Raw genomic sequence first — 25,642 nt, forward strand, 5'->3', positions numbered from 1 at the left:
CAAAACCAGTCATGTGTGATGCTGATGTCAGGTGGGACACTGACATTGTCTCATGTGAAAGTATTTTCTTAGGGAGTGGAGACTAGAGGTAAAAAATGGGGACTACTATTGAAAGTAAATGCAATTCCTGAAAAATGCTGATTTATGTTATGTTTATGTTCATGCAAAAGCGTTTCTGTAAAGTTTGATAAAACTAAACTTGCCATATTGGTTTGTTACAGATTGAAGTGAAGCATTTCATTGCTAATTCTCTTTGAGAGAAATGGAATTCTCTGTTAAAAAGTCATCCTGATGGAAGCATTCACCCAGCCATACTAAACAGATTTATTTCCTGAGACAGGTCTTTTGTACTTGCACAACCTTAGGTGGATTTAAAATACAATGAAATCACTAAATGGAGTGTTATTTGCTAAGTCATTGTCTGATAGACTTTTCAGTGTAATAAGGTTCAAGCCTTAAATGATCAATGGGGCCATCCTAAAATAATTCCTCTCAGCCTTTCAGATGAAATTCTTGAGACACTTGACAGTAATAATTTCCTCACTTAATCATCACTGAAGCAAGCTGGACAGATTTAGCTTGTGCTTGCTAGACAAATCTGAGATTTCAGGATGCATTTGGGAGGAGCAGAGTATTCTGTAACTGGTGAATGTCTGTGTGAGCTACAGGACTGAATGCAATTGAAGTCAACTCCTGCATGCTGGAAAAGAAGCTGCTGGGATAATGATTTTTTTTAAGAAGTTTTTAAATAAAAAAAAAATTATTTAAGTCTCAAGTCTTCATTGGGGAGGTAATTTGTAAATTTAGGCTCTTCAAATTTGTGAGGTGTCAGTATTGTGTTACTATGAGGTTTATTCTTCCTTACTCTCCTTGAACACTCTAGGAAAGTCTTTAGACTAGATAGTAATTTGTTCTTTCACATGTTCCTGTACTCTCCCTTCACCCCCCAAAACAGAATCATAGAAAATAAAACTAGAATGGACCATGAGAGGTTATCTAATCCTTTACACTTCCACTGTCCCAAAACAAAAACAATGACATCTATGTGAGTTTTGACAGCAATTTTTTTGGCCTGAAATTAAGGTCTCCAGTGATTGTTGCTCTTCAGACAATCTCTTCCAGTGCTTCACTGTTTTTAAATTTAAAACTTTTCTCTAACACTTTCTTGTTGTAATTTTTTGCCAGTTATTTCTTGTCCTTTTCAGCATGGGTACAAAGAAGAGATTGTTCCTTTCTGCTTTGTAGTAGCCCTTTTGTATTTGAACTCTCTATAGTGTCTCCTTTCAAACTTCCATTATCTAGACCCCTGATTATTTTCATTGCTCTAGTCAGGAGTCTTTCCAATAGTTCCACTCCTTTCTTGAAGTACAATTCTCTAAAGTGAACATGATCTCCAGTAGAGTACAGCACTATGTCTTTCTGTGTCTCCATACATTCCAGCATGCATCTTTCAACCCACCCAATGAATGATTTTCTATGTGTAGCTAAGTATTTATTTCTTCTATTTTGTTTTACCTCTGTACTAGGCTCAGTGTACAACAGAGAATTTCCTCATTATTGTATATGGATGAGTATTTTTAAAGTACAGACATATCTTCTCTATGTCCTTATGTACAGAAATACATCTAAGGTACAAATTGCTTTTCAGGGCTAGCATGTCAGTTGTCATCCCAGTGGAACATCAAGTATGTTTATACTAGGTATCCATAGTCCACACAATGTTATTAAATAAGTGTAGGAGCTTTAGTTACCCATCCTGAAGACTTGGATCGCTTCATTCATAGTCTGCCCCAGACACAAAGTAAAGAGCTGCTAACCCAGTGCATTTATTTCTACTTCCTTGTCAGGGAGGGCTACGAAAACACATGTCTAATAGACCAAACTGTAATTATTTTTTTTTTTTTTTGCTGTAGGAACTTGCTTGGTTATGTGTAGGTGCTTTTAAAGAAGTCTTAGGCTCTAGCCTGAATATCTAGCAGTTATCCTGTGTGAGAATTGGTATGGGCTGTTGGTGAAAGGGTACAGCCTGGGACAGAAAAAAGCAATATTCAGGGTGCAATAGGTGAACAATTTAGCTGGCCTGGCCTTCAGAGGTGCTCTTCCTAGCTAGCTAAACATATGCAACCTTCAGGTTATTGCTCTTTTTCATGATGGCAGTCATCTAATTTGCCAGGCTAATGACAGCCACTCCCCTTTGGAGCATGTCTGTGTCCAGCCTGTACCAAAAATCGTGTTTGCTGCTTAATAACACCAACTCAGAGAGGAATTTTTATATTGGCTACTGGCCAAACTTAGCACATAATTTTTCCTCCCTTTTTGTTGCTCCCTCGCTATCTGCAACTTCACTTGATTGCAGAGAGATGCTTTTCATCATTGTGAAAAGCCATCTGATTAGAGCTGTCATTAACCCATGAGTGAAACTTATAAGAAGTTTAGCTGGAGAAATTCCTTGAATGCTTCAGAATTGCAGAGTTGACATTTTAAAGAAACTTGAGAACTAGATTGCAAATTTGTTATAGCTCTGCTTAAAACAAGCTCTTCTTTCTCAGAAGGTTTATAGAAAACATGCTTTAATGTATATATTTTTCCCCTCAGACTGTTTCAGATGCCATGAAATTCTACTACGTGTGTATCTGGACTATCCCCCTTCTGACCATCCGTTTATACTAGTCTAATTCATTAAACAAAGGCACTGAATGGTCAATATTCCTTTGTTAAAATGTATTTACTATCCTTCATGGAAAAGGAAAAAATAATATTTTTTCATTAGTCTGGTTTCATTTTTGCACTATAAAGTGATTCTAAGATTGGGGAGGAATGAAGGTTACTTTTCAAAAGCTCTGTGCATAGTTTTTGCTAATAGTTTTCTTTCTCTTTTCCTCCTTCCTTCCCAAAATAACGATGGGTATGTCTGTATCAGGAATCATGTCCTTGGCTCCCTTAGACCTTCTCTAATGTACATATCAGACCTGGGATGAGTTCAAGCTTGTCTGTGTTTAAACAGGCAAGCCTGGTGTTGTTCAGAAGGCGCCTGACATAAATGGGGAAGTGTATGGCTCTGCTTTCATTGCTCTGCTCTCTTCTCAGTTGCTGTGGAAGCCATGTGTGGCCCTAGCAGCCTGTCCTAGAGAGGAACAGCGTTCTGAGACACTCGTGGCCTGGTCTGAATTTAGGGGCATGGGGTTCAATAGGTATTTTGGCATATGCTGAAGAGCCTTCAAGTTAGTTCAGAGGTTGCTCGTAAAATGAGACTACAAGGTAGGAAGTGCTATGCAGATGGTAGATTCTACTGCTGGCAGAAAGCTTCCTCAGTGAAACATGAAAATGTATCTCCTCTGGCTTGCAGCAGGTGACTCTAAGAAGCTGTTTCTTGAAGCTTATCTGTTTGAATTATAGAATCAGTTTTTTTGTCCAAGGCTTTTTTCTTGCCTTCCTTCTCAGTGGTGTATTTTAAGGTAGGATCCCAAGCATGTAAAAATATATAAAAAAGCCTTACTGAAAGCACTGATGACAAGTCAGACCAGAACTGACAATAGCATCTTCTCCTTTAGTAGGTAATTTTAGCAGTTGGGAAGATGTGCTTCATCTGTCCTGCAAACTGCACAGAAACCTCTGTTGATTTCATTAAAACACAAAGATTCGTAGGTTATGAGGCCAAAAAGAACCATTATGATAATCTAGGCTGATTTGCTATATAATTAATTCCTGTCTCACTATGTCTTTTAGAGAAAACAGAATACTATTTTAATTTAAAATTTGCCAGTAGCAGAGAATACACTATAACCTGTAGTAAATTATTTCAGTAGTAAATTACCTGCATGTAAAAATAAGTCATAATATTTTAAAATGTGAATTTCTCTAACTTCAATCTCTAGCCCCCAGATCTCATTGTCCATTTGTCACATGCATTGAAGAGTCCTCTCTTACCAAATTCCATTTTCTGCACAGGTACTTGTAGATTGCAATCGAATCACATTTTAACCTCTATCTATTAAACAGACTGAATTTGAATGTTCTCCACTATGGGACATGCATACCAGTCATTTAATTATATTCTCTCCTTAATCTTGAACTTTTGGTTTAACAATTGAACTGTCATTATCAGAAACTGCCTTAGCATTTCTGTGTTCCTGACAAGGATTCACATGGGTTTTATACCCAAGCTTTACTTCTATCCTTTTCTTTTATTATTATGATGAGAGTTCTGATGTATTTGATGATACAGCATGATGTTGATGTCCAAATGTGTCTATCAATATTTCAAGTCACCTATGGAAACACTTGCATTTTTTTCCATAAATATAGGTGCTTTTTTAGATTTCTCAAGCTAGGTGTTTTGTTTTGGGGTTTTTAAAAAGAAAATAATTTGGAACAACATTTGAGCAACTGAGATTGAGATTGGGGTGGATATGTTTCTTTGTAAAGATTGAATTCAGAACTTTTGTATCTATTATCTATCAGTCTTTCTCATCTGCCCAGGTCTTCCTTTGTGCTTGCTTTCTTGATCTCTTCATTCTTGGCCTCAGAGTCTTCATTGTTAGTCACTTTCTGATTACAGCTAACTTTATGTATTTTTTTCTTTCTGGCTCCTTTGAAAGCACTCTGTCTCAAGGATTCTCCAGCTGTGGTAGTTGTATGATTAATGAAACACTAAGCAGTTAGTATCACACCTCAAATAAACTCAGAGGCAAACCCTCTGCATTTCCCCAGAAAAGATGGGACCTGTTACTCAAATATCAAATACATCAAAGAGGGAGATGTAACCTGTGTGTGGGAGCTGCTTATGGGCATGATATTCCCCCTACCAGCAACCCGCAGAGATTGCTGACCAGATCACTGAGCCATGGCTAGATACAGCCCAGCACCACCCATCAATCACGTGTAGGGTACTGTGCTACCTATCTGCTCCTCTCATGAATGGAAAGATGCAGTTTAGAGCAGGGTTGGTTTGAGCAATTGTTAGTGGTATCCTATAAGGGCAGCTCTCTTCCCTTAGGATCATTAAAGCCACAGCTCACTCAAGCCTGGCATTCTCTTGCCCTCCAAATCAGCTCCATGCTGTGATGAAGCCCAAAATGCAATGTTGCACCTCAGTCATAAGCCCTTGTGGGCCTGAAGAATGGTCAATCCATGCAGCCAGCATGGTGTCTCCAATAGTGGAGGGTGCAGGTGCTATTTAGGGAGAGCACATGCCCATGGATGCTGTCAGTGGTGCATTCCCTTACATTCCCACAGCACCCACTGCTGTGGGTTTACAATTGCTAAAGACACACTCCTTCCTTTTTCCTTTAGTATCGGTTTGTGGACTTGCTTCCATTGTTATTTCTGGATATTTTTGCGTTTTTCTGCTGCACCCTACTTCCATGACCTCCCCTGGCAGCAAGTTCCAGAAGTTCACTACCCTCCATGTAAATAAGTACTTCTAAAAATCCATTTTATGCTGATTTCATACAAGTTTCAGGAAATTCCTCTAACACTATTATTGCTGGGTTTGGCAAAGAACAGTTCTACATCAACCTTCTCCATCTTCTGTAAACTTCAATCATGTTTTTCTCAGTCCTCTCCAAATATGAGCTTGACCTTTTCAGCCTATCCTCATAAAGCATCCTGTTCCATCCTTTTAGTTGCTCTATTTATTTCCTCTTTCTGTTTGAGAAGCAGAGACAGGACTTCATGCAGTGCTCAGAACTAAAGTCTGACTGAGGTGCACCTCATTGTCTAGCAAGAGAGGAGGCTCTAATGCACCCCCTTGCTGTGTCAGTGGAAGGAGGTGTATGGTCTTTAATGAGAGCATTTGACATGATTAATCTGTAGAATAAAACTACAGAATAAATTGAAAATGAATTTTATCCCTGTCGCAGATATTAATAGCTTTGATGTTTCTGATGCCTATGTGAGGGCAGAGCATGTTATTAGGAATTGGAGCAAAACAAGTTACTGTGGGTCAATACTGTCCTCTGCTGGGAAGAACTAGAGCTTTGGGCCATTTCTCCAAATGGGATTTAACAGCTGGCTTCTCCTTTCCCTCTGTGTTTTGCCTTTGCAACAGGAAAATCTGACTGCACAGGGGAAATTCTCCTTTAATACTTAGAGAAAGCTGGAAATTCTTTGCTAACTATCAATGTATTGAATCATGATTTCATTTGTTATTTTTCATCCTGAAGTTATCTAATTTATAAACTTATCTCTCATGCTTTCTCTCATTTGCCTTTTAATATTTACTGCATACACATTCTCTGACTTTCCTGTCCTAATAGTAGAAGTAACAATGTGTATCTTCTTTCCCTTCTATTTTCGTAACAATTTGCTGACAACTCATCCTGATAGGATTTTGAAAGCAGAAATCAAACGGTTGTGTATATATGCTATATGTGAAAGACATATAGCATATGTATTTTAGAATAATAACTCCTTAGAAGAAATTAGAGTCTTCAGTAGTATCACTGAACAAGAATTCAATAAAAATTGTGGTAGTTGCAGAAGTGGTTTTGCTTACTGTATGTGCCAGCTCTGCATTTAGCAAGCATGGAAGGTGATTGCGAGGAAGTACAGTTTACAAGTATTTCAATTTTGTGCCTTCTCCAGTTCCTCCTTCTGTGAGAATGGTGTGGGGCAGAGAAGAGTCTGCTTTTCAGGAATTAATTCTCTACCTGAGAAAAAGTGAAGAGTAGGAGGTCTGGTCTCCTGAGTAAGCTAGACATGCTCAGGAGTGCCATTATGAGGCTCTTCTGTTGGCTAATTTCAATCTGTGTAGCAACAATAGAGCCTGGAGTTCTGGTCCTTAACCCACAGAAAGTGAGAGTCCAGGCACTGAAAATGTATAGGTTTTTATGTGTTAGCACATAAATTCTTGGTTTCTTGAAGCAAGGGTAAACTGTAGGGATATTTCCATGGCAAGCTTGTGTCAGTAGCTATCTAAGATTTCTTGGTCAGAGAAATTTTAAGTCTTAATTATTTTTTTCTTTAGGACCCACAGGGCAATCACTAACAGTTCACAGCAAGTTGCATCTCTCTTATAGTAGTTAAGAAGGGTATAGATATAATAGAGAAATGACAGTGGTGGTACCAAGTTCCCTGCTGTGGCTAGTAGAGATGGACAGGGAGGTTACATTTTGTTACGTATTTTGTATGGGATTTATGCAAATATAACAGCATGATACCAGATACACACTGGATGTTATGTACAGAAGCTTTTACAGCCGAGTGGGCCTGTGGTAGAGTTAATTATTCTCACTGCCCTTCAGTTAAATATTCTCTTCTGACTGTTTATCTGATCTATAGTCATTGCAAAGTACCCATTGCTGTCATTTCTATACACTCTTCTGGTTCAACTTACTCCCTCTATCATGATGTCAGACTCTTGCACTCTCTCCTTTGCTCTCCCCACTGCCTTTTGGGAAAAGTTTATCTCCCATGGCTGAAAGTAATTGGGGTATTTGTATTGTATGCAGGATTGATGTATGATACTTTTCCTTGTGTCTGGCAGGTTGTTTATAAGAATAATGACATTCGTCTGGAGCTGTCTCGCTTGGCACGGATTGGTGATACCAAGATGAAGATCTATGGGGAAGTAAAATTCATATGTGAAAATGTGGCTACGCTGGATCCCATCAGCTTTGAGACACCTGAGGCCTATATTAGTCTGCCTAAATGGAATACCAAAAGGATGGGCTCCATCTCATTTGATTTCCGAACCACTGAACCCAATGGACTGATCCTTTTCACTCACGGCAAGCCTCAGGAGAGGAAAGATACCAGAAGCCAGAAAAATACAAAGGTAGACTTCTTTGCAGTTGAGCTTCTAGATGGAAACCTCTACTTGCTGCTGGACATGGGCTCTGGGACCATTAAAGTCAAGGCCACCCAGAAGAAAGCCAATGATGGAGAGTGGTATCATGTGGATATTCAACGAGATGGAAGATCGGGTAGAGTTATAATTTTTCTTAAATAGATTAATATTTCAGATTCAGACCTAGGGCTATGTATTAATTCTCAGAATATTCAAAACCTGTTAGATATGAGTCACGTCCTTAACAAAGCTTTGTGTTACTCCAACGATGTTTATCCAGCAAGGCAAAGATGTGAATGGCTTTCATTAAATGTTTAGTGAGCTTTGGATAGCACATCACAGAGGTAATCTATTAATATTTTATTCACAATCCTCAGATATTCTGGAGATATATTCACAATTGCATGCATTATTACAGTGATGACTTCTTTGTAGGCCATGGTTAGGTTTAAGGTCCTTCAGAGCCATTGTTCTCAGTTTGAGAAATTCTTACTCATCTGCCTTGGGCTTCTGCATTTGGGATCTTGTCATGAGAAAAATAAGAGCAATGGGCACAACCAATAACAAAATTATGGCAATAGGTCAACATTTTCATCCCATTCTGTTCCCTTTAGTATTCTGTAGTTTTGAGTTAGGTTTCTTTACTCTTTTAGATGACAGATTCTAGCCTTAAAATCTGAGACAGCATTCAGTGGATGTTTCTTTTCTTTCTCTGCAGCTTCTCATTTTCAAATATGGGTTTTAGTTCCTTTCTAAAAATACACTTATCATGCAATTGCCAAGAGATATTTTTATTGTTTCCAGTGCTGAATATCAAGCTAACATACTCATGCTCTACTCTGAAATTGTGGAGGAAAACAAAAATGCTCAAATACTGTAGCTTCATCTAGAAAATAACAATTGTACTTCAATTCTTTCTGAACCATTGGCATCTCAAAGCCTTCACTTCAAAAGGAATTTTGCTTACATTTGCCAGTGGATTTGTGATTTGTCTGGTGATCTCCAGATGACAGTTTTAGGTCCCTAATTTTATGTTTCCAGTTGCTGAATACCATCAATATAGGGAATGCAGTGCTAGAATTTGCTTCCCTTGAGTTTTTAGAAGAGCTGACTTTGAGATACCGTGCAAGGCCTAGCTGTTTGAACAGTTCTTTGCCTGAAGCTATTCTTCCTTTGATGATGTGAGTAGTTTCTTTGTATTTGGCACAGTGCTCTGCTTGGACTTAATATGTGTGGTTATATATTGCTATCTCCTGAAGACATTGATAGGACCATTTTACAAAGGAAGTAATAAATAAATAAATGGAGCTTTGATTTCTTTAGAATTGCTAAAATTTAATTAACTTCCAGGGATAAACTCAATTAGCTGTGTTTCGTACTGACTTCAGTTTTGCTTGCTCACTTGGGGACTGTCTCATCCCTGAAGAAGTAGCTGCAGAGGCAGAGGAGACAGAAATTACACAGGCTGTATGCAAAGAATGTTTGCAAAACCTTATGAAGAGGGACACATTTTCATTTGGACACATTCACAGGAGGGTGTGACAGACGCATCCATCGCACTTGATGGATGACACTGTAGGACTGACTTGTTTGTCACTTGTCAGGGAGGTTTATGATGTTCTAGACACTGATTAGAGGTAACAGATTTTGAATTAGAAACAGTTTTCGCAACAAGAAAGAATGAAAGAATGTGTCCGTATGATGTGTCTTTTTTTTTCTTTTTATTTGGTTGTATTCTCTGCTCACAGTGAATACTTGGTTAATGATCCTAACTGATGCCTTGTGTCCTGAGAAAACCAGGATACTGGCGTCGATTTCTTCACATTGTACCTTCAGCCACTATTACCCAATGGCACTTTGGGTAAGCGTGAGAAAGGAGTTCAACACCTCTTTTTGTTTATTCGTTGGCTTTTCTTCCAGATGTGGACTGGAGAATGGTTATATTTTTTTCCCCCAGTATAGATGACTGTAATTTGGAAACTGAAACAATTAATTTATTTAATTGGGGCTAAAAGCACTCATTTGAGTTTAATTTGAGTTCTGTTTCTCCTTTCTAAAGCAGAAAGGCCTATGTTAGGTGTCATCTCTCTCCTTTTTTCCCCCCATTTCTCTAACAGTCCAAAACTTCAGGTACTGCTGATCTTAGTAAAATAGCTTAAAAATCCAAATATTGCAGTGCACTAAGGCAGAGAAGCTTGGCAGTCATGCTCAGATAACCTCTGGCATCTCTAGTCCCCTTAGGCCTTGTGTGTGTGTGTTGGCTGCCAGAGAAACAAAACCTGTTCTTGTCTTTCTACTCTGACAGAAGCTGGCAGTGGGCAGAGTGGACATGGGCACCTAATGTCCTGAAACCTTTCTGTCCTTTGGGAAAGCTCCCACCAGGTTCACAAAACCTGTCACAGTTTCTAGCTAGGGAACGATGAGCATGGTATGCAGGACAATGTTTTTACCTAGTCATCAGCTACAAAACATACATGATTCCCACTTCATCAGACACTAGAAATCTTACTGGATGGTTTGGTTTACAATTGTATCAGTGCACTGTTTGGTGTGCCTGTTCTGCCCTCAGTGGGGTGTTTTGGTCTGTTCTTCAGTCCAGCACAAAGTAACTATGACACTGCTGAGGAGATGCTTAGATGCTTCTGCTTTCCCAAGATGGTCTTGGATCTACTTGAAGCAGAGTAGCAAACATGGGATTCTGGAGGCAAAAAAAAAAAAAAGGATGTTGTGTGAGTGTTCCTTTCTAGGATCAATACAGAATTTCTCCATCTCAGCAGCTTGGTCTTAAAAGTGCTGTTTTACACTTCATATTATCCAATGTTTCTTGTCTTTTAGGGGGTTTCTTTACCTTTGTGGCGTTTGCACATGTGTTTGTTCTCTCCACAGTAGTAGCTGTCTAGAGCTCAGCCCTCCAGTGTTTCAGTTCTAAGCTTTGGAGTAATATGTACTCTACAGGCCGCTTTTGAGAAATAGCAGTGGAAATGCTGGAAGGGAAGTTGTGTTCCTGTGGCTCTGTGATGTGCTGCCTGTGTGACAGTATGTGTATTGTCATATTTTCTCTTTCCTTATTTTATACAAGAGAAAATGCCTGTGGTGCTCCAGCTTGTTGATACAAAATGATTCATCAAATAACTGTGGTTCTCTTTGAACCTTTAATTTGTTATGCCTCTGTTGCTTCTGACACTCTGCTGCCTCCAACATTATTCCTCAATCATTACAGAACATCACACACATGGAATACCTTGTGTCTGTGTCATATGTGCAGTTCTCTAAGAAGACACCTCTTACAGCTGAAGAAAATGTGTGTGTACATGACTGTACCTTCTCACAGAGAAAATAGATAGAGTTAACTCTATTAACTCTTCTTCCTTATTGTCGGGGTGTCTGATAAAAATGCAGTGATGTGGAATTAATCTTAAAGCTTGGGTAGTATCTCTGAAGACAGACTGTCTTAATGACAAGGCAATTGGATGTGATGATTTATAGCTGGGGAGAGTGAATTGCTGATTTTTAGATGAGTGTCTAGTGGGCAGATATCCCTATTCCAGAAACTGCTGAATGCTCTTCAGAAGAGTGCACTGCTCTGGAATGTGAGAGATGTGCATTATGTTCCCTATTTTCCTTTGGATCCATTGTCTGACCTTAAACAAGTCACTTTGCTTTTCTGTACCTATTTTATATATTCTGATTATATTTCTGTATTATATCTGATTATTTTATGTGCTGGGACAATTTCTTGAAATACATGTGAAAGACCTCAGTGCAGTATGCCCACATTTGATCTGGAGCATATGGAAGCTATCACAGTTTTTTTATATCTGAACTGTTGTTCAGATATAAGTTTATGTTTCTCTTCTTCAATTTTCCTGGATGAAATGGAAACTAGAAAACTTTCTTTGTAAAGCCATACAATATTTTACTTTGGGACAAACTTCTGAAGATTTCTACTTCAATCTAGACTTTGTTCAAGGTCATGTGCAGCTGAGCTTTGAATGCTTTCAGTCTGGTAAACCCCTTTGAGATTTCTGTTTTCGTGTTTGACGATTCTCGTGGTGAAAAATGTCCTTTTCTATGGAGTTGAAGATTCCCTTATGTTGTGGCTCAGGAATTCAATGGTCCCATTGAGACTCTGCAAATCACATTGCTCGCTTGCTTCCCCTGGCCATTCCCCTCCCAGCTCCTGCAAAGAATTACCTTTGCTCTGGCTGGAACCAGGACATCTTACTGCAGCTTGTGTCCCTTTCCACTACAAGTTCACAGTGCTAATTCATGTTCAAGTTGTCTGCCATATTTCCAGGTCCTTTTCTGCAGAGTTGCTCCTTAGCCAGCTGGTCACTAGACTGTACTTGTCTGAAGCTTTTGTGACTCAGGTGTAAGACTTTGTATTTATTCGTTTTGATCTACATCAAACTTTGCTATCAGTCCTTTGTTCCACCTTGCAGTGGTTTCTCTAAATGGTAATCCAGTGTTTCCTCCAATGCATCAGCCATTCCCTCCATGTCACTTACAAACGTGTCTATGTTGGTCCATCATCCAGGTCCAGGTTTAGAGGTACTGATGAAGTGCTTTCTGAAAGAGCTATATAGTGGGTATTAAAATGCTTTTGCTTATCTTTATTTCTCTCGAGTCTTTAGGCCATCAAACTCTTGTGTGTTCTCAATAAGTTTTTGCTTTGCTGGATGAATACCATGGAATAATGCTCAAATTTTGCATATTATTATTCAGCCATTGAATTGTTATGCTTCTGACTTTCTAATGCAATTTGGGATACAGACACATGATGATCAGTCATTGCATGGAAGTATTTAGGACCTGTGGATCAGGAGGAGAGGGAGCTGTGTGAGAGACACGCAGAGAGTGAATGCCATTTGAGTGGGGAAGAACCTTTACTGTCCTGTGAGAACCTTAAACCTCATTCAGTTATTGGAAGAAAAATGAACTGAACTGAGTCTGCAGTTGAAAGTGTTGATGTCTCTTTATCTTCCTCATGTAGGTACTATATCAGTGAACAGCCGACGCACCCCATTCACTGCTAGTGGGGAGAGTGAGATCCTGGATCTGGAAGGTGACATGTACCTCGGTGGGCTGCCAGAGAACCGAGCAGGACTCATCCTTCCCACAGAGCTCTGGACAGCAATGCTGAACTATGGCTATGTCGGCTGTATCCGAGACTTGTTCATCGATGGACGGAGCAAGAACATCCGGCAGCTGGCAGAGGCACAGAATGCTGCTGGAGTCAAGTCCTCCTGCTCCCGCCTCAGCACCAAGCAGTGTGACAGCTACCCCTGTAAGAACAATGCAGTCTGCAAGGATGGCTGGAACCGCTTCATTTGTGACTGCACCGGCACTGGCTATTGGGGTAGAACATGTGAGCGAGGTAAAGTGGGGTTTTCTGACTTCAGTTACACAAAGCTGAAGGTGTGTGTGAGAACAAGAACAAAATCCTGTGTTCCTGTAAGACTCTTCCCTGCCCTTGTTGATCTTCCCAAAGCTAAGCTGCAGTCCCTATAGTAGGAAAACTTTCTGCCCTTATTGGTTCCTTCCAGTCTTTTCTACCCTTGTTTCGTGAGCTTACTTGGCCATTTCACTCCCTGAAGCTCTTGTCTTCAAGTTCCAGAGTTTCTTTGGCTAAGTATGGTTTGTCTCCTGAGGTGGAAAATGCAGTTGCATGTGAGAAGTCTCAAATTACTGGAAACTGTACCAAGAGTGAACTTCAGTTACGGAGATTTTTCTTGCTTGGGACAGATGATGAATTCCAGTTCTATGTAGGCTTCCCCTTTTTTTGTGTAGTATAATTTCCTTAATGGCTGTTTATGAGTAAAGCCAGCTAATGGGATGATGTTAAAAGAAGCATGTCTCCAAGTTCATCTCTGATAAGGTAAATCTGTAGGAAATTCATGGGAGGTTCTCTGCATCTTATTTGTACTCATACAGACTTGTGATTTAAAGACATATGATTGGAGATACAATCGTGTAGATAGGCAAATTTTCTATGTGTTATAGATCACATGGAAAGGATTTATTGATGGAAGATATTAGAACTATATATTTCTCAAGTACGTAGGTGGTTCCATTAATTGATGTTATCTTTGTTATGCTACTGCCACCATTAGAACAATGTAGGTGAATGATCTTACAGAAAAAGATGGGGCTAAGATCAGTTACCAAAAAACCCCACTTCCCTGGAGAGTGTTTTCTTATATTTAAACCAGTCTTTCTGTTAATATTTGGCCATTAGCACTGCATTTGGGCTAAACTGTATTCACAGTATACCCAAGAATTAACTGTAAACCATTAGCAGAGTCTTAGGGCTTTCAGTCTCCTTTCTATCACCTCACTTGGCACCATGGTGATAGCATGTGTCTTAGAACTGGAAATTTTTGAACAGATATTTTTGAACTTCTGCTATAAATATTTGAGCAACACCTTTCCCACTTAGTCCATTTTTAAATATTGATCATAGTATGCCACTTATGAGGAAGAACATGAAATTTAGCTACAATGCATAAAGTATTAGGTGTAATTGAGATTTGTAATTCGTTCACTCTGCAGAGGATTTTCTTCTTTGCTGAAAGTTTTTGTTAATGACCAAAATTATTCTTATATGGATGGAACTTTTAGGTTTTACAGTACAAGATCTGTGATTGTTTGTAAAACTGCTCACAGCCAGTAATTCAGTGCATGCTGTCCTAAGCAGCAATAGTAGATAATTGCCAGTGGGCCTTAAAACAGCTGAAGCATCCACACTGTCATCTGTGCTGGGGGGAACATGGGTGAAAATGTAAGATTCATGGGCATCAGCTATGCCAATGTCAGCTCAGCAGTTCTCTCTTTTGACTACAAGGGATTCGAAAATTCTGGAAAACATCAGATAGAAGTCTTCTCAGCCATAGGCTTGGGAGTTGTTTTGTCCAGTTGTTGTGTGATTAGGTTTTATACAAACATGATAAAAGGAAGCACTACCATAAATGGATTGTTCCCCCACAAAACTGCATGTATGTTTGCCCTTCATCTCGATTTAGTATTAGGAGTAAGCAGCTCTGTGATTCAGGACTTTGTGGAGTCTGGCTCTCAGAAGAGAATCCAAAGCTAACAATGACATAAAGAACAGGGTTCATGTAATGTACCTTTATATATCAATGGTGTTAGCTTTTACTATTTTCATTGTCAGTGACAAGAAATCACTAGGTTAAAGGCATGTAAGCATTTTAATTTGGGAGAAATGAATATCAAGTCAGGCCTGAGATCCATAACTTGGCTGTGCTCTGATATCCATCAGTCTGAATCAGGGAGATACATTTATGAATTAATGTCTAGCATGGGAACTTGAGGTCATAATAAATATGCTTTAGAAGCAGAGTGTATTTAAGGTTAACAAAACTCTGATGAAACAGTTCAGGACAGGATAAAAGATGTATGAAAAGGTCCTAATCCTGAGAAACTAATTTTGTCTGTAACTAGAAACCACTGACCCATTGCTGGTTTAGTCCCAGTGTCAGGCAAAGCGTGGCTATAATGCCTGACCTTCCTTGGCAACGTGAGAAGCAGCTCACAGGGAATAAATTTTTGAGACAGGATATGTGAAAAAGTTGTACAAATTGAAGTGCATTTGAGTCCAGAATATTTATGTGGTGTTACATAGGACCTCAAACTGCTCTGATATAAATGCTTAATGTCAGACAACTGCATTAGTCCCCACTGATTTTGCCTCCATGAACAAAAAGCATTGCAGGCTACCAATGATACTTTTCGTTCTCCTGGTCTGACACCCAAGGATTTATTGCAAGCCCTGATTGCATATGGTCTGTGATCCTAACACTGTTGGAAGGAGAAAGGTTGAGATGGAGACTGGGAAGGAATCAAAGTGCCACAGTGGCACTGCTGTGTAGTGACTGATGAGCTGCCACAGGCCTGGGGGGAAGCCAGGTTGGTGCATAAGGGAGGAATGAAGAAGGAGCAGCCTAGAAATTCTAATATGGGACAGCTGATGGCTCACTTTTCCAGTCTGCCATCTCTCACATTATTCTTTCCTTACATTTCTGTCCTGCTAAAAGAGGAGTGTAGCTCCTGCAGCCCAAGATGTATGATAAAGAGTTATTATGTATATCTAGGCAGGAGAGTCTAGAATAAAGAATCTCCTGTGCTTGGTGACGATCAGGAAAATCACTCTTTATCACAAAGCAAAGCAGATACTTAGCATTTGTTAAAGTACTAAAATTAGAAAGGACATACGTACAACTCTAGGAAGAGAAGTAGATGATTGATTTGTTGTTGATGATAAAGTCTACCTCCCACCTTCCAGGTATAGAATTTCTACATTTATAATCCTGTATTTCTCTTAAATTTTATACTTTGTCATATGAAGGATATTATACATTTAAAAGGGACAAAAAAGGACATTGATTGTGTCAGTTAGAAAATAAGTTTGGGTTCCTTTTGTTCATGGTGAAACAATACAGATGCATAGTATTCAGTATGTCACTTCTATCTAAAGCCTGTGGGAGTTTGTCTTGTCAGTGAAATAACACCTCTCAATATTCAGCCAGCTACACTGGATGCAACATAGACTTTGGTTACTGTGGTCTGCTCAGGCAGTACTTTTGTGTAGATAGAGAAACTTTGCTGTAACTGGAGTTTGACAGGGCACAAAACAGAGAACTAATGCCAAGGCCTCAAATTCGTTCTTAAAATTCCAGTATCTAATCATTATTTTGGTATTGGCAGTGATGTAAGCAGACAAAGGTGTGAGCAGTCTGAAAATGTCATCGTTTCTGATAGTAATGTGGTTTCTCCTTGGGTAATTGAAATTTCATGAAAGAGATGGGGCACGACATGAAAAAGACCAGACTGTGCTTTCATGGGCCATAAGGGCTCAGTGCCAGGCTGTGAGGCTGAGCAAAGGCAGCAGAAATGCTGGCAGTTAGCTTGATATGGTCCCCATTTCACACCTTCCACTAGAGACTGTGGTGACCAGGTAACACATTGGTATTTTTTTAAATCCTTGCTTCTCATCCTCTGTCACCTTTCCATAATGGTTCTCTACTAAACAGTCTAACTCAGTGTGACTATATTGCAAATATAGTAAAGAAAGGAAAGAAATAGAGAAGAAGCTAATAGACAGGACACAATTCCTCCTGCAAGTGATGCTCTGTCTGCTTTGCAATGTGGTAATGATCTCACCTCCCCATGCTCCCTGAGCTCTCTTGCACTGCTGTTAAATGAAGAGAAAGATTTACTCATGCCAGAAAGACTCCTAAACTGAACTTAGCTTTGGATAGCTCTTAAATGAATCACAGGCACAGTGAAGTGGATTTCTGACAAAAGTTATAATTGCAAGTGCATACTGAGACTTTGTACTGAGTTTGCTAGCTTTGGGTTGTGGTGTGCTGGGCATTAGGGAAAAAAAACAAAACCAAAACCTTGGTGCTTGTACTATTGGTTCTATTGAATCATTCTTGCATCCTGGAGTTTTAGGAAGAGTCGAGTACCAGAGAACAGTGTCTGCAGTGCAGCCTCCTTCTTCTGAAGTACCTTGTTTCTACAGATCTGCTCTTCTGCTACTTAGTTTGAAACGACCTAAAATATCTTGAATTACATGAGAATGCTTCCCAAATGCTTTCTGCATTGCAGGGCAAGCTTTGAGGTAATTGACAAAAAGATTCCTCCAATGTGATGAATACCATGCTTCTTCCTGTTGCATGTGAGCTGCCTGTCCAAACTGAACCTAAGAGAAATTAGAGTGAGTTGCAAGTCTTCCCAATACGGGCTGGAGGGCTGTTGTAGACATGCAGGGGGGTGGGAAGTGTGGGTTAGTGCAGCAGTTGTGAAGGATCTTTGGTGGGTCTTTTTGAGTACTTAATATCTTCTTTACCCTTTGCCTTGTAATTGGTGAGTATTTGACATCAGGTCATTGCAGCTCCCTGTTAATTGCACTAAAGATGTTAGAGGTAGGAGCTGGTATCTGGCTCATGGAGCATGGTGTAATACTTAGCTGTGATTACAAAGTACCTCCTCACAACCCTGCACTGTTCTGAAAAGGACCTCAAAGCCCTGGCATTAACTAAGCAGGAGGAGGGAATGTGTGTTGTATTCAAATTAGCTATTTTCTGTAGCTACATTGAAAATGCCTTGGGCTCAAAAAGATGCATGAGGTCTGTTTGCTGGATCTTGAAAACTCTCGGCACCCTTTCCTTCTACTGAAACACTGTGAGAGTGACTGCAGAGGGCAAGAGCCCAGGAAGGACACAGAGCAAAAGACAACTGAAAATCAGATAATTTTAGGCCAATGAGAATCAAATGTTGTTGATCACTCACTTTTTAACATTTTCTCCTACTTAAATGATTTGACTGCAGTTTTCATGGATTTTTTTTTTTAAAGAAGTATATAATATTGGAAAAGGCGGGCTGATATGAGACTTCTGATAATTTAAGACTGAAATAAAAGATGCTGAGGTGTAGATTTTAAACCTCAAAAGTTATTTGCTCAGAACTGGACACAGCCCAAGTCCTTTCCAGGTAAAGGGGGAAAAAAAAGGCTTGTTCCAGCCATCTCCTTTGCTGAGCTGCATCCAGTGTCTATTGCAGAAAGACAGAAATGTCTCATTCTGGTTTGTCTCCCAAGGGCTGGAATCACTGCTCGTTTCTGTTTGGGTTGGCTCACAGAGGGACAGCTAACATCCTGAGCAAACCAGGATGTTCCTCTGTAATTTGTGGTAAACTCTATGTGAGCAGCAACACCTGCTGTTAACAATGGTGATGTTGAGCATAGGGCTGCACATTTTATTATCTGCCAAGTACCTTTGCAGCAGTGTTTACTAAGAACAGTTTAATGACAATACACATCTTTCCATTATGTATGCAATGAAGACAGATGTTGTAAAATTACTAGTAATAAGAAATGCTATAGAACCATTTACTACAGAGGATAAGTGCTGCATACTTTGCTGTCTCAAGCACAGGTAGCAGCTTAGATTTCTTTTTAGTTTTAGTGAAGATGTTTGATGATAATCACATCTTTGAAGGTTTGTTTAAACAACTCAAAAGTATTGATGCTTTTTGGACTGTCCAGACCTTCTGAGTATGCAGTGAAATGCTAGATAACTGTCGAGAATAGCTTTTCCTACAGGACTGATGGCTCCCAGGAGAGATGGACACATTAGGAGAAAAGTATTTGCTGCAATGTTTTTAATTCTTTTAATTCTCGCTAGATCTTGAACAGTCAAAGATTTAAGAAAATCAAAATATCAGAATAATTCTTATGATTTCATGACATAAAGTAAGATGTTAGAAAGTAGGTCTGTTCTAGACCTCATCTATTTGCTGGCTTTCTAGTACCAGATAGGTCCCTATTGTACAGTTTCCCAGATTATCTCCAAACTGCAGAAATAAAATGCCATCTGAATTTAGAAAAAAAAATTCATACAATCCCTTCACACTCATTTCAATTTGTTTCTCACTAATTTTATGGTAAAATCTCTATTAAACATGATCTGAAGAATGTTAACTTTGCTAAGAGCAATTTATGTGAGAAGTTAATTTTCTCGCTTGCTATCAATCCATTCGTAACACTTGTGGCTGATCCCTTTATGGCTGGCCCAGGCAGCTACTACTGTTCACAGTCCTGCTCAAGAAACACAGGCCTGGCTTAATGTGATTAGCTCCCCTGTATCTATCCTTAAAGACTGACTGTCAGACCAGAAGGCTACCAGTTTGTTGCATAAGTGCTGGATTATTCTACTTATTAGGCTTTTATGTATCCTCCATCTTAATTCTTTCCTTATCTTCGATGGGATAACTTCTGTCCTAGCATTCAAACAATTTCCTAGATGCTTATTAGATGTTATGCTAGCTCCAGTAAGAACAGTGCAGCCAAGGTGGGCTTGTTAGGGAAGAGAAACAATATTAAGGAACAATTTTAAAGTTCCTCAATTTTGTGGATTTATATTGTGATCCTTACCACTCATAACTTTTTTGTCCATAGATACATACATTCAGTCAAAAGCCACTCTGAATATGTGATTTCCAGAACAAATAACTGCATTTGTTGCACTCTAATGCCTTTGTGATATCTACAGTACAGAAGAGTGTGCAGTTAATTCTGCAGTCAGGGTGATTACATCTGCTTGGGCAAGGACCATTTCACGGGTTTTATGCTGTTGAACTTTCACTTCGAAGGGTCTCATTGATGACAATCTCCAACAGCATCTGCCGAGCAGCTGCAACATCTGAGACTGTATAAAAACCAACTGATTGTCTCTCCTATATCGTATAATGTTATGGGTGTGATTTTTTTTTTATCCACATGTTCCTCCTATTTCTTCATCCTGATTTTATCATCATATGCTTTTGATATTTAAGGCCACTCTTGACTTCTGTGCTGCATATGAATTTGTTATACTCCAGGTGCTCTTATCTCATCTGAATATGTTGGTGGCACAGAAGAAGACAATAATTTCTGCTGTTTTTCTCTAAACTTCTCTACTTCTGGCTGTTTATTGCTGAGTGTAGCTTTCATAAGGTCCTCTCAGTTCAAGAAATATGATTACCCAAAACTGTGTGATTTTGTGTACTCTCAAATAAAGAACACTAGAATAACAACAAAAAAGATGTTGATGGATATGTAAGACTGTTAGATTAATGCTTATAGAACATGATACTTTTATTAGTATAGGCCACTTCCACAGGACCAATATTATAGTGATATTTTTGTTTCTCTCCTGGTTTATAAATGACAGTTCAGAACAATGGTTTCTCCTTAATGTAAGCCCCAGCAAAAACCAAGACACAGGGAAAGGCAGAATTTAGTAAAACTTGCATCATTTGAAGTGGTACTTCATCATGAAGGAAGGAAATACATTTTCACCTTTTCATGATATCTTTTTTTCCAGGTTACTCTCTGCAGGAGACATGATGGCATGTTATGACTCTCCCCCACAAAGACAAGAGTAACACAGGTTCTTGTTAATAGATCCTTTTGGGTGGATTATAGTGAAAGGACACTGAATGGTCAGTGCTTGAAAATATACCTATATATGTATATAGAGTTTATTTTAGAACTATTTAGTTGCAATGGAAAGCAGATATGTAGCAGTTTTGGTTATCTATAGTAATATAGCAGCATGAAAGACGAAAATATTACTTAAGAAAATGGATAGGGAAAATAAAGCAAGAGAAAGAAAGGATAAGAGTAAAAGGATACATTATCACCCTCTGTAGATTCTGTTTTTTGACCTGATGGTCTTGATCCATCTTGATCTGTCAGGGGCGTGAGGAAGAAGCCAGCAAAACACAAAGTCCAGTGGATTAAAATAGACTCTGGCTTTGTGGGAATATTCAGGTACCTCCTCTGGCAGGAGATTTCCGTCCTCTGGTGGAAGGCCACAGAAATGAGTCTAGGGGTGCTTTGAGGGTCTTTGATGGTTTATGACCCCTTCTCAGCTGTCTCTGACATCAACAGGCCTAAGTGTGAATGTGACCCTCCCCTGGAGGAGGGAGCTGTGCTGTGTGAGCAAGGGCAATTTGGCATGATAAAGACACCATCCTGTCTCCTCAAGGCTGCCTCTGATCAGCCTCAAAGCCTGATTTGCAGCCTCCAGGCAGTGACAGTTCAGCCCCTCTGTCTTATGCAGCCTAGCCATTACACACCCAAAAGCTCCCCTTCTTCTTTCAGGGGTGCAAACCTGCCTCAACAAAGCAGGTGCCTCCCCAAATGGGCAAATGTTTTCAGTCAGTCATCATTAATAGTCGAGTCTCACAGCGTGTCACATGGATGATCCAGAACTCTGGGAGTGTGTGCTGGGCTTTGCACCACTTATTAGTGGTTTGTGATCAGTCCTGTCTGTCTTCCCTCAGAGCCAGGATTATTAGAAAGGCGATTGAGACAGATTCTCGTGTTTGGACTTGGATGTTTATTATATCTTATCAAAGAATTACAGAACATAGGACAGTACCTCTAGCTCCTTGCTAGAAGTAGGAAAAATAGCTCCAGCTGAGCCTGCTTCAAGGCCTTTTAAAGCTAAGCAAACCAATACAAGTTTTACACCTACATTACTTATCCTTTTGGCCCAATAATAGATTCCCACAACCCTTAGAGTGACATTTTCACTGACCAACCAAAGGTTACTACCTAAGTTCTGTGAAGAAGAAGGAAAAAGATGAACAAAGAAAAGACACCACCCAAAATTCTCCATCTTGTCCCATAACCACCACTATACTACAAAAACCTCAAATTTAAAACCCATCACTCAGTGAAAATACACACATCTAACACACTACACATTTGTGACTTCTAACTCACTATTCATATTTACAAGCCTTCTCCAAGGTTTCAGATCCAGAGCAGTATTTTCTAGGGCGTCTGTGCCTGGAAGCACAGAAAGCTCAAAATCTCCAGATTCCTGAGATACAACACAGAATGAGCTTACTATGAATATGCACCACATCTGTGGTGATTTATCAGGTGTCCAGGGACAAACTGATGGCACTAGGTTCAAGAATTGCTTCAGACTACCTCTGTCTTTGAGTCTCTTACAGCTTGGTGGCTGATCTCAGTCCCTGTGCCTTCATACCCCACTTCTTTTCCATACCCTCCAATCAGACCAGTTTCTGTTTTTGCTGAGACTGTGAATTGTCCCTACAATTAAAGGGAATATCTTGATGGAAGAAGCCAGGATGAAATAGATTCATTTGTCATGAAAAATTATTTCCAATATTTAAAATTACTGTATAAACCTTGGAGATGTTATCTGTGAAATTAGCTTTCTCCATCTCCCTGCTTTGCCCAGTCAAAGCCATCATGCTGAAAGGCAGGCACTGGCACAGTGCATTTTCTGTCTCATTTCTTTTCTTCTATTCATCTCAGAGGGAGAGGAAAGACTTGGCATTCATGATGCTCCCTTAATTGAGTCTTTCTGCATGTGGAGATAGGCAGTCGTCCCTTGGACACTTTGATTGATTGGATGAGGCTATTATATGATATGGAAAGGATATGCAGGAGCACAGCCATCACCACAAGCATGGAAAGATCTTATCTGGTAGTGTATATTGGCTCCCACCAATCTGCTTGGTTTGTCTGTCTTGTCTCAAATGCAGTTATCTCCCATTGCAGCCCACAGGGTGGTCCTGGTCAATCCATTGCCACTAGGTACCAGACTCCAAGGCATGGCCCTCCAGAGGGAAGGCCTTCTCACTCTCACTGCTAAGGCATCTGAAATGTGTAAAGGAAAGATAATATTCATCATTTTTATTTAATTTCTTACTAGCATCCACTTTTTTTTTTTCTGGGTAATCAAGAACAAGAGGTTAAAATTGGGAGATAAGGTGCAGAAGAGGGAAACTGTATCCTGATAAATCTTAATACAAGTTTCAGTGTGACTTCCTGCTTTGTGATGATTATAGGTGGTGAGTCGGTGAATAGATAAAATATAAAATGTAGGAGATATCTATTACATTAAGGCAAAAGTCCTCCCACTGAAGGGACACAGCAGCAAGGAGGATGTACAAGAAAAGCGGCTTCATAGTAAGTGCTGTTGATCTCATGGTGCTTCCATTTTTTATGTCCTTCAGCTGTTGATGTATGAAGTTCTGCATGTTAGGGCGAGGTCCTCTTGTGGTCAGCCTGGACCCTTTGGGTTACCTACCACGCTAATCTTGTGTTCTTGTGATCAACAGCATTTTTCCATTTCTGAACAAGGAGGAATTGTAATTCTTCTTGCTGTGGTACCGCTCAAGGGAGTGAAAGGACAGGGAAGATTGAAGGAGATTACTGTTGGAAGTTGTATCAAAGCACCAGAGTTTAGGATTCAAACGGAGTAATGTGGAATTAGTCAAGTCTGACTGCCCCAATACCCACAGGCCCCATTTCAAACGGCTGAGAAAGGAAAAAATATGGTATTTTATACAGTGATTTTTTTTTTATCCACTACCTTTCATTAAATCAGTAAAATGGAAAATAACAATTCAGCCCTCAGTTGAAAAGCATGTTAGACTGACAGCTCTGGGAGCCCTAGGCTTGTACTTAGAATGAGAAATATATAGAGTAGCTCTCCTTTATGTACCTTAGTCATCTCTTGGAGAAGTATTTGCATTAGAGGTTAGAAAATAGGTCAGGCTTTCTGACTTGCCTGGTCTGTGGTAGAGCTACAAAGTAGAACGGTGAAAGGAGGAACTCCTCTTCTATAGCTCTGATTTCCTTTCCTTTGTGTGTGAAACTGCTGAAGACAGAGAGCCATGAGGCAGCTTAGTGCACCCAGCCCAGGGAGCAGAGCAAGGTTTGAACTGAGCAGAACAAAATGGAATTTATGCTGAATATATCATCTGCCACGTGAGGACAAGATCTCCCCCTGACCAAGTGACTGGTAAAAGGCATGTGCTTGCTAAATAGTGGGAAGGAAGCAAGAATACAGAGATCAACTTAAATATTTTAGTTCTGTTTTTTTTTTTTTTAATCTCTTTATTGAGAATGTTTGTGAAGAGGGAAAAGAGGTAAAAAATAGATCAAAGGAAAGGCTTTTGGCATACTAAGGAATTTCAAAATATCTAGAGTCTCTGGACAAATCTTACTGTACAGATTCTGGTTCCTAGATGGGGAAGCCTAACAGTTCAGTACCCAGTCACAGAAACGTCCAGGTTTCCACCATTTTATTACCCTATCTTCAGTGAAGTTCTCTTCTGTGGCAATCTGGATTTTTGATGCAAACCCCATAAATCACTGCTACCCCATTTCTACTGGTCAGCTCTCATGTCCAATTTGTGCAAATTTCCTTTATTCTGCCTTTGCATTTGACTGTTCTGTCCCCTTGGGGGACTGACCAGTGCTGACGTTTAGCCTTTCTCTCCCTGACAAGTGTTACTGGAGGATGATTTAGCACTGCATCAACGTGCTTGTTTCAGAGCTCTGTTTTTAATAATTCCATCATTTCTTCATGTTAAACATGGGATTGGTCATCTGAGGGTATGGATAAAGTAAGGCACAGGCACAGTATTGGCAGTTCTCTTTTCTCCCATCCCAGTCTGATGCTGGAAGCACCACTGTGGTGTGAAGAAGCTGCCTTTAGCCACCCTGGTGAAGGAGGTGGAGATGGTCCAGAACTGTTCCAGTCTGTTGCCCTCCCTTTTACTGAGGCAACATGATGGTTGTGGATCTTGTTCCAATTCTTGTATGCCATTTCCCTAAACCTGCCAGATTCCTTCTGCCACCTTCCAGTTTGATAAAATTTCACATTCCTGCCTGGCGCAGAAGAATTAAGTCTGTCTTGAAAGATTTCTTGGGATGTGAGAAAAGGGGACAAGGAAAGGAATGAATAGAGTTTTGTCAAACAAAGGCTGGTTGTTTCTTGTTGGTTTTTTATTTTTGGTGGGGGGAGGGGGTATCATTTTATAGCCTGCAAGCTTTTCGGGTAAAGTAATTATGGAAAACAAAAAGGATTAAAGTGAAGAGAAACAGAAATGATTTATCATGACATTTTAAAATGCCTCAGTGTTTTCACTTTATCTTTTAATTTTTGTATTTAAGTCAAAGGCACTTGGGTTGCTTTAAAAAATAATCAAAACATAAAGGGAGACTTCAAATAGCCATATCGAAGAGTAATGAATCCAGCAGACAGAAGGACTTGTGTCCAAATAAAAAAGGCAGAAAAGTGTAGGCTGGAATTGGTATTGACTGTGAGATGTGCACAGTGCTAATGGACCTGCAGAAGAAACAGGAACATTGCAGCCATAAAGTGAAAACCTGGTCCACTGTGAATACAGATGAGATTGGGAAAAACAGTGCTTTTATGGGGCTGCTTTTGCACACATGGCCTCTTGAGCTCACCTGCTTATAAAGTCAGAGTGACAGGATGTAGATTAGCAATC

The 25,642-nt window shown here is 39.7% G+C and overlaps 1 protein-coding gene across 16 annotated transcripts in view; it reads left to right on the forward strand.

Moving 5' to 3' along the window:
• NRXN3 (neurexin 3) overlaps positions 1 to 25,642 on the forward strand; it is a 945,575-nt gene that overhangs the window by 284,958 nt on the left and 634,975 nt on the right. For all 16 annotated transcript variants that reach the window (XR_015804647.1, XR_015804648.1, XM_088167427.1 and 13 more), the window contains 2 exons: positions 7,487 to 7,925; positions 12,783 to 13,166. Coding sequence is in view for 14 of the 16 variants with exons in the window: in XM_088167427.1 (XP_088023553.1) it covers positions 7,487 to 7,925; positions 12,783 to 13,166 (823 nt within the window). In the remaining 2 variants the exon portion in view is untranslated. The remainder of the gene's footprint in view (positions 1 to 7,486; positions 7,926 to 12,782; positions 13,167 to 25,642) is intronic.

Source organism: Sturnus vulgaris, chromosome 6, assembly GCF_052056855.1.
Source record: "Sturnus vulgaris isolate bStuVul1 chromosome 6, bStuVul1.hap1, whole genome shotgun sequence".
Classification (NCBI taxonomy): domain Eukaryota; kingdom Metazoa; phylum Chordata; class Aves; order Passeriformes; family Sturnidae; genus Sturnus; species Sturnus vulgaris.